Source organism: Chenopodium quinoa, unplaced genomic scaffold (genome assembly GCF_001683475.1).
Source record: "Chenopodium quinoa cultivar QQ74 unplaced genomic scaffold, ASM168347v1, whole genome shotgun sequence".
Taxonomy (NCBI): Eukaryota; Viridiplantae; Streptophyta; class Magnoliopsida; order Caryophyllales; family Amaranthaceae; genus Chenopodium; species Chenopodium quinoa.
In genome coordinates, this window is record NW_018745170.1 from 4,902,485 (window position 1) to 4,912,318 (window position 9,834).

At 45.4% G+C, this 9,834-nt stretch overlaps 1 protein-coding gene across 1 annotated transcript; it reads left to right on the top strand.

Moving 5' to 3' along the window:
• Window positions 1-6,962: 6,962 nt before the first annotated feature.
• LOC110710451 lies at window positions 6,963-7,511 on the top strand. Its single transcript, XM_021888744.1, has one exon. It carries the CDS (start codon window positions 6,963-6,965, stop codon window positions 7,509-7,511), a length of 549 nt encoding a protein of 182 aa, XP_021744436.1.
• Window positions 7,512-9,834: the final 2,323 nt, after the last annotated feature.

Sequence of the window (9,834 nt, forward strand, 5' to 3'; positions counted from 1 at the left end):
AAAGCTGGTTGGGTGACCAAGGAATTGCAAACTACTTTGCATCTGTCGGCCGTCCACAAGCAAACGACCAGGTAGAAGCCTTTAATAAAATCATCTCTAACGGTCTCAAGAAAAAGATTGAACGAGCAGGCGGCCTATGGGCGGATGAACTACCACATGTTCTCTGGGCCATTAGGACGACTGAAAAAGGGGCGACTGGAGAAACTCCATTCCTCCTAACTTACGGTGCGGAAGCTGTTCTTCCAATAAAACACTACGAGCCGACTCTTCGAGTAATGCTATATGACGAAGAGGTAAACTGGGAAGCCATGCGCCTGGCATTAGACTCACTTCCTGAAAAGAGGGGCAATGCTGTCTTGCGCCATGAAATCTATCGCCTGAGAATGACTAGATCATACAACAAAAAAGTACACAGGCGTCCACTCAAAGTAGGGGACTTTGTACTTAGAAAAATGGAAGCAGTTGGTAGGGCTAATGAGTCTGGAAAACTAACTCCCAACTGGGAAGGACCCTACCGAATATGTGAGGAAGTCAGGGACGGTACCTACCGTCTGGAAACACCAGACGGACAACCGTTGCCTCGAACTTGGAATGTAGATAATCTTAAGAAATATTTCTTTTGAATGATGTAAATAGTCAAGAGCTACTTAATAAAAGTTTGCACTTACTATTCAATTTTGTACTAAGAGGGGCACGCCTACTAACAAATAGTCGGCTACTCTCCATGTTTAATTTTTATTCTTACTTAAAGAGGGGCATGCCGTCTGTACCTTTACAGTCGGCTACTCTCCATTGAGTATTTTACTCTATTTTCAGAGGGGCATGCCGTCTGTTCCTTTACAGTCGGCTACTCTCCATTGAGTATTTTTACTTCAGAGGGGCATGCCGTCTGTACCTTTACAGTCGGCTACTCTCCATTGAGTTTTTCACTCTATTTTCAGAGGGGCATGCCGTCTGTACCTTTATAGTCGGCTACTCTCCATTTGAGTATTTTACTCACAATAGGGGCATGTCGTCTGGACATATAGTCGGCTACTCTCCATAAGAAGATTGCCGACTGGTTCCAAACACATAGCCAACCCCCTAATACTTAGCTAAAAAGATTAGGGCCTGGTCGACCCTGTGCCTAACAGGCGGCTACCCTCCTTTTACTTAGCACCTACGTTCACCAAGAACTTACCAAGGCCACAGGCCGAATGATCAGACCACGCGCCAAGCCAACTGATCAAATCTACAAAACTAATACGACCTGTCCCAACATCATAGCAGGCGTCCGGCGGCATCCCTCCGGATGAAATTCGTCGTAGAGAGCAGCTCCCTTTTGGGTGGAACATTGTTCTATAAACTAATTACACGACACCTATACGACTGTCCCCAAGGGCAATCACGTAGCCGTTTTTGAGACAAGGATAACTCTATCACTAACCAAACCAGTGGTAGCAGTTGACATCTGAGTCAGATGACCGCCTGTATTACTTGGGATAAATGCAGGGGGTACCTCTTGAGTTAATAGCCAACAAACATTGGCGAATCAAGGGGTCTAGCCGGCCTCCGCCGCCTGGTACCTCTACTACTCAATCTAGAGTGTGACGAAGACTAAGTAACTCCTATGTTAACTTATAGTCACTCAAACTTAGTATGGAGCCTAAAAGGTATGAGTCGTCCGCCTGTTTTTAGCAAGCAGGGGCTCTCAACCACTACTCCTGCTAGGTTAACAAATTATGAGTTAAAAGCCAACAAACATTGGCGAATAAAGGGAAACAACCGGTACCCGCCGCTTGTTATCTCTACTACTCAGTTCCTTGGCGACTAGGTAATACTCATGTTTACTTGGTCAGACCACTTTCCTACTTGGTTAAATTTACAAATGGCAGCACCGCCTGCCTAAAAAGGATCCAGACCTTAAATAGTTCGAATACCGATTGGATAAATGGCCGACTGATCGTCTATCCTGGAAACAGACAACCAGTCGTCCAGGGGCATAGGCGGCGTGACTAACTATCCGTACCTGTCTGCAACTATCGGCCATGTAAAACAGTCGGTCTAGTGAACAATTGGATATTAGAATATGGAATACTTAAACAAATTTGAAGCAAAACAAAAATATTCATTAAAAGGAAGCCGGTCATTAAAGACCGGAAAAATATTCAGAGCCCCGGCCCCCTAGTCGGGTAAATACAAACAAACGGCACGCAGGCCGGGGAAAGAAGACATAAAGCTTATGAAGGGGGTAGATCTTCAATATTAGCAGCTGCCGCCTGGTCAACACTCTTTTTGCTGGACTCGGCTTCAGCTGCATCCTTCTTCGATGCATTACCCCCAAGCGGCACAAGCGCCACTACCGGCTGCTCCTCCTCCTCCAACGCCTCTTCCTCAGCAGCCGCCAGGATCTCTTGATTATATCTATCAGAACACTGGCGGTACGTTTTTTCCCAGGAAGCAAAGTCGGCATTGGGGAAGAGGCGGCCCCAAGTCATGCGCTGGATTTGAGCAGAGTCTTCCATCATCTCCCGGACCAGCTCTTTCTTTTCTTGCTCGACCTTTTCCGAGAGCTCCTGAGTAAGACTCTTCTCCTGAGTCACCAGGCGTTCCTTTACGCCCGCCAAGGATTTCTCCAAGGTTTCGTATGAGGACATCTTTTGGCGAAGAGGTCTCAGCTCGGTCTTGAGGTTGTTGATGGTCGCCTCCAGCTCGCTATTCCTCTTCTGGGCCGCCTCTAACTAAGCCCGGATAGCGGCGGTAGCCTGCGCCTGATAATAAAGAATATCAATAGTCAGAACTTCATTTTGGGCAATTTGAAACATTGCCTTATCACAGTCAGAGGCGGCCATAGCTTTTGCAGCCTTTACCTCTTTGTTCTTCCGATCAAGCGGCTTGCGAAGGCCGTTCACTCGGAGTAGGGCCTAAGTACAAAGAAACAGGCGTCAGTTTCCAAACAAAAAATAAAACAGGCGTCCAGAAATTCAAATACTCAAAAATATGCTAAGTATACCTCAGCAAGGACCCCTGCAATCCCGTCAAGGTCAAGGGTGCCGACACCCCTGACCGCCTCCCTTTCAGCTGGAGGAACTGCCCTGATCATAGACTTGGCCATCTCTACCAAGTCAGGCTCCTGAGGGCCGGCTGCATCAAGCATAAACAAACGGATTAGACCTAGTTAAAAAGGGAGCGAGTCTAAAATTTACAAGGACAACTTCTTACTTCTAGGCGGCCCAGTTGGAGTTTTAGAAGAAGTGGCCGGCTGTTTCTCAGCCGCCACATGTTTCCTGGCAGAACCAGGAGAGCTCCCAACAGTCGTCTTCCGGGCCTTGGGGTCCGGCTGTTGGGAAGATGAAGCTCTTGGAGCACCCGTCTAAAAAAGAAGAAAAAAAGTCAGTATATGCATAAACACAACTCCAAAAAGAGGGTGAAAGGTTTGGGGCTCACCAAGGGTGCCCCCTTCTTGGGGGAGTCGGTTGAAGTTTGTTGCATGATGGAGGCCCGCAACATGGCCGCCGCAGTCTTGGAGGCGGTGATTTTGCTCATGGCGTCAGCTGCAAAAACAAACAACAAAGTTAATAAAAGTCATAACAAGAAATGTATGGAACAACAGAGTATTCGACAGGCCGACTACCTCTTGAGCACCGACTGCTGAGGCCACAGGCGGCCAAAAAGTACTTGTCGTAGAGCCATTTGAAGCTCGAGACGCAGTGCAGGGGTACTTGCTCTCGTACCCCTGAAGTAGAGTCGAGGGTCGACTCTACTTTAAAGAGTCCTTTATCAAGGATCTCTTTCCTAGCCTTGGGGGGAATAAGCGGCATGCTACGGCCGCCTGCAAGAAGGGGCGGATTCCTGTTCCACCTATTGAAGCGCTTGTTCAGCTCAATGTTTGAACTCTCAATGATGAGGAAGGTGCTCCGCCAGTCCTTCCACTTGTTTGCTTTACCTCTTGTCATGAGGTAGCCCCTGTGGCTTGTTAATTGATACCAGCCGGTACCGGCTGTCTTAGGGGTCCGGCTGAGATAGTTCATATGGGCGAAAGCCTCGAAGCTCGGCTCCACCCCGTGCAGTTCGCACCCGGCCACATAGCCGAGTACGTTGACCTAGGAGTTTGGGGCTAACTGCCATAACCCCAACTCATACCCATCCAAAATCCGCTGAACAGCCGGATGTAATGGGAAGCGCAGCCCTGCCTTGATGGCCGCCTCGTAGCAGCCAAAGCAGGTGCTATCATAACTGGAACCAGCCGGCCAGACGACTGTGTCTTCTGGATCCGGCACAAACACTAGAAAGTCGGGGCCCATGGTGTGGTTTGCAATAAAGCTCTCCACTTTCTCTTGCATGGCTGTGATCCGGCCCCGAGGTACCGTGCAGTAATAGGGGGTATTTAGCTCTCGGTGAGAGGCGGATGGCTCCGCCCAATTGTCCCCCTTCTCAACTGCGTGAGAAAGTCTCGCCTCTTGCAGGCGACTGTTTTTCTCTTCTGTGTCCAAAGAAGCATGGCCAGAAGAGCTTGACTCGGAATCGTCCTCTGACGAGTCCGAAGAGGACGACTCCTCCCCTCTCCCGGAGGGGCCCGCCTCCTCTCTTTGAAAAGGAGCAGATTTGTTAACTGTTAAATGGGAAGGGGTCACTATGACTCCTCCCTCAGAATTGCCGGCTTTCAGGCCGCCTTGTTTCACTTCCACATTTGGCGCCTGGTCAGATGTTTCACTAAGCGGCACCCTGTGGGAGGAGCCGTCTGAATTTGAGATCCTAGCAGTCTTTTTCGTTCTGGCCATCCTGCTCTGCATAGACACAAATACAGTCGGACTTTGTATAAAGGGCAAAGATGGGTCCGGAAAAGGGCAGGCGGCACTCCTAGTCCTAGATTCAGCCGTCCCCGGTGACCGGCTGATCACTAACCTAGGTCGTGTCGTGTGCTTCCGTGGTGCCATTTCAAAAAATAAAAAGAAAATTAAGAGTAGAGAACTGACAGTTACCTGAATGAGTGACAGTTGATGAAGTTCTGAAAATCCTGTGCAGGCGGCTTGTCAGAACAGGCGGTAGGCAGAAAAGGTCCGAAATGTCAGAGCAAGTTCAGGGGTCCGAATGTTCTCAAAAAGTTCTCAAAGTGTGAAAATGACTCAAGACAATCCTCCCTTATATAGGCGAAGTGAGAAGGCGAAGGGTCACTTTCAGAATTCAAAATTTGGGCTGGAAAATCTCTCGTCCTTTCGCCGACTGACACCTGTAGAAGGTCGCCGCCTGTTACAGTGCGACACCTATCACAGGTAACACGTGACCAATCACGTGCCACCTGTGAGGGGCAAATGATTACGGGATTTTGCTCCCACCAATTGGAATGCGCCACGTGGGCCAATCAGGTCCTGCCAAGTGTCCCCCAGTTGGAACTGTCAGGGCTTGCCACGTGGCACGCGCTTATTCGTCCACCTTGGACCTATTATGTCATGACATGTGGCATACTCCATGCCTAATGGAGAAACCGGCCACCCAGGCCCAACTTCCGAGGGAAGCCCAGTCAGCCCTAGGTTAACCTAAACCTAGGATGGGCACGTTTCCCAAGGTTATAAATACCTCCCTTAATCCTCATTAAGGGGGAGAACGGAAAAAACACATTAATTACACACAGTAATAACCAGCTGATCTCGCTAAAAAGCAGATTACCTACATTAAACACTCTCACCTAGAGAGACCCAATCACTTTAATTTTCGCATTAATTACTCCTTAATCAAGTACTAACTTGACCGTTGGAGGCGGAGCTCCCAGGAGTCTCCGTTATTTTGCAGGTACAGGCGTCCGGTTCCAGTCTCGGAATTGTAACTCTCCCGCAGGACATCAGAAAACCCCAAAACACTAGTTATATTGTATATATATATATCCGTACTCTATGGAATAATAAGCTGATTTATTCTCTCTCCATCTCTCATATTTTTCTCCTTATTTTATAACACGTTATCAGCACCATTACTCTAGGTTGGTTTCAATATCAATTGAAGCATCTCAAACGACAATCAAAGTAACTCCCAACATACTCTCAAATTTTCCCCAATACTGCTACCTCTTGATTTCACGAACACCAACAAGAAAGGTAATTTCCCAAACCCCTCTGCCGAAACCACCGTTGCTCTGCCGATACCACCGATTCTTGTTCGTCGGGCTTGTTTGTACTCGTTCTTGCACTTCTAATTTTAAGGTAACTAGTACTATCCCTTAGAATAGATTTCACCTAGTTTAGAATGCATGTTTTAGGCTTACCTTGTATAAAATCGATTTTTAATTTGACGAAATTATGGACTGTTTTCCCCCTACCGATTTTACGCGACTTATATGCATCATGAGCCTGCTATCTTCCAGTTTCTTTTTTAATTTTCAAGAATCAAAATCCATGTATAAATTATGATCATTGTAGTTGATAGCTATTTGTGCATTTCGGTTTCGTGGTGTATTTATATCACTTGGATTTGATGATTTCATGGGGTTTATGTGAAACAGGGAGTTGACTTTCATAACTTATAATGATTAAATTAGTTGCTTGAATCTTAGTTTAATTGGGTCATGGTTTTAATTGATATAATTGGTGTTTTATGAAGTATAGAACGGTTTCGAGGAGTAATTTAGAGTGAGTTGTTGCCTGCAATTTGTGTGAAAATAGCATGGGATTATTACCCTGATATAAAAGTTAATAATCAGATTTCATGTGTTGTGGCGTTGAAAATTTGTAGAAAGGTGTAATCAATTTGATAACAGTTAATTGGCCATGAGTTTTCCTAATTCTTGTTTGTTAATTTGGTTGATTAATAGTTTTCTCTGGGTGTTACTGGTATTGATTCAAATTAGAAGCCTAATTTAGGTGATGGTGGATTTTATTAGTGATTATTACTATATATATATATATATATATATATATATATATATATATATATATATATATTTTATCTTAGTTCCTAATTTATAATATTGTTTTAAATATCAGTGAATCATGTCAAACCTTGCAAAACTCGAATTTGTTGCTCTTGATATTACTGGAAACAACTATTTGTCTTGGGTGTTAGATGCTGAAATACACTTAGATGCAAAGGGACTTGGTGATACTATTAAAGAAAACAATACTGCAACAAGCCAAGATAAGGCTAAAGCTATGATATTCCTTCGCCATCACCTTCATGAAGGCCTTAAGACTGAGTACTTGACTGTTAAAGACCCACAAGTCCTTTGGAGTAATCTAAAGGAAAGGTATGACCATCAGAAAACTGTGATATTACCAAAAGCTCGTTATGACTGGTTACATTTAAGATTACAAGACTTGAAGTCTGTGAGTGAATACAATTTAGCCATGTTTAGAATTACATCACAATTGAAATTATGTGGAGAGAAAATCACGGATGCAGAAATGTTAGAAAAAACATACTCTACTTTTCATGCAAACAATGTTGTCCTGCAGACACAATACCGTGAAAAGGGTTTTACAAAATATTCTGAATTGATATCTTGTCTTCTTGTGGCTGAGAAAAAAATAATGAACTATTAATGAAAAATCATGAATCACGCCCAACTGGCTCTACTCCATTCCCTGAAGCGAATGCGACATCCCATAGTGGGAAAGACAAAATGATAGAGATCACGCCAGCAGTCGTGGTCGAGGCCGTGGTCGAGGTCGTAGTAGCGGCCGCGGACGTGGACATGATCGTGGTCGAGGTGGTCATTTTAGAAACTCATACTCTCACCAGAAGTGGGACAATAAAGATGGAAATAAGAATGAGAAGGATAAATATGAAAATATATGCTACCGTTGTGGAGGAAAAGGCCATTGGTCTCGTATGTGTCGTACACCAAAACATCTAGTAGACCTTTATCAACAATCAATCAAACATAAAGGAAAGAAAGTGGAAAAAAATTTGGTGTACGAGGATGGCGAAGGTGATTTTGATTACGGTGATAAAACTCACCTGGAAGCAGCTGATTTCTTTCCTAATTCTGAAGAAAATAATTGAATAAATTATGATCCATTGGCGAATAAACTCTATTAATTAGCTTGCATTTATTATAGAATTTTATCGTAGTACTATGATTTTATGCTTTATGGGACATTTGTTTTTGGATATTTTTTTATGTTATCGGATTTTTCATTATTATTATTATCAGTCATTTATTAATTTAAGTTATTTGGTTTAGTGAATATTATTTTAGTTCCTTTAATTCTATTACAATATTAATTTGAGAATTTTTAGTATAAAGGTTCATATAATTGGGCAAGAGGAACGAATATGAGTCTTATAAGAATCATTTTACTTTGCTTGATACATGCATTGATAAAAGAATTTATGGCTTAAAATGTGCAAGAGATTTAAAGGTAGTTGGATTAATTTAATGCCCCCACATGAAAGGATTAGGGGGAGATAGTATTTATATCATTATTTTATGTAATCCTTGCACATAAATAATAAAATATATTGATGGTCAGTTTGATACATACATTAACTTAAATATTAATGTTTTATTCAATAAAAGTGGCCACATGTTAATTAATATATTTCAAAATGATACCATCCTGAAGATGGATATGAATAGATTTCATCCCTAAAGCACGCCTAAAGCGTGGTTGCCATAGCCGAGTGAAAGGAATGGTGTCCTTCCAACAAGTGTATTATTCCGATAAAGGGTTCAGAATTATTATAGAGTTAATTCTTCAGTAAGGTCAAGTGATCGGAATGCATAGGTGGAGGCCGCTTCCGATCAGTAATATCGAGGTACAATTGATATTACAGCTTAATCTTAACTGAACCCTTCGGGTCGAACCCAATCGAATCACCGATCCGAGACGACAAATTAATCCGAAAGGATTTAATGAGTCGACAGAGTTTTATGAATACAGACGTCGGAAATCGAGCCTAGGGCGTCGAGACCGAGCGTCGCAAAATCACAAGCAACAAATATGAGCGTAGCCGTAGCTAGGCTAGGCTAGCTCATAGCAAGCCTAGGGGAACCATGTGTGTGCTAGGCGCACCATGGTGTGCTAGGCACCATCGCAACCTAGGCGCGCCCTGGCAACCCATCGCAAGCTAGCAGTATGCTAGCATGGGTGCTAGGGTGCGCATGGCAGCCATCGCAAGCCACACAGGCACCAGGCAGCCCATCGCAGCTAGCAGCGTGCTAGCGTGGGTGACTGGGTGCATATTACACCTGTCGCCAGCAATGTCCTGGTGCTGCGTGCGTGCGTACCTGGCATGGCAGCACCATCGCAGGCACCAGGCGCACCATGGCAAGCACTAGGTGTTGCGTGCGTGCGTGCCTAGCTTGGCAGCACCATCGCAAGCACCAAGTGCTAGCATGGTTGGCTGCCTGGCAATGGCGCACCATGTGCGTGGATGCTCGTGTGCTAGCCTTCGCATGGCAGCACCAAGCATCGCACCACATGCAAGAGCATGGCGCCAGCATGATGCTAGGCCTCGCATTAGCAACCTCGCACCTCAGGCGCATTGATGCGTGTGGGCTGGGAGGCGTGTGTGTGTGCGCATGGTGCGAGGGACAGTGCGGCCAGCATGCGTGGCTCGCTAGCAGCACGCATGCTGGCTGTGCTAGTGATGCGATGTGAGAGAGTGCTAGGCAGCAGCAGCGCTAGGCTAGGAGCATCAGCGCCCAGCAGCTCGCAGCGTGCTAGGGCTGTTGCGTGCTAGGCCAGTGCATGCTAGCACTGCTTGCTAGCATACCAAGCTGGCTGGCAGCCCAGCCTTGGTGCTAGGCGCCAGTTGGCAGCCTTGGCAGCCAAGGCAGGCTGCCAGCCCAGCTCTCCATGAGGTGGCGGTTTAGGTGAGGTGTGGGGACCAAGCTTGGGCAAGGCCTTGAGGAGCAAG

Excerpts from the sequence above, each read along its gene's own strand:
- LOC110710451 (XM_021888744.1), top strand. The coding sequence starts at position 6,963 with ATGTCAAACCTTGCAAAACTCGAATTTGTTGCTCTTGATATTACTGGA.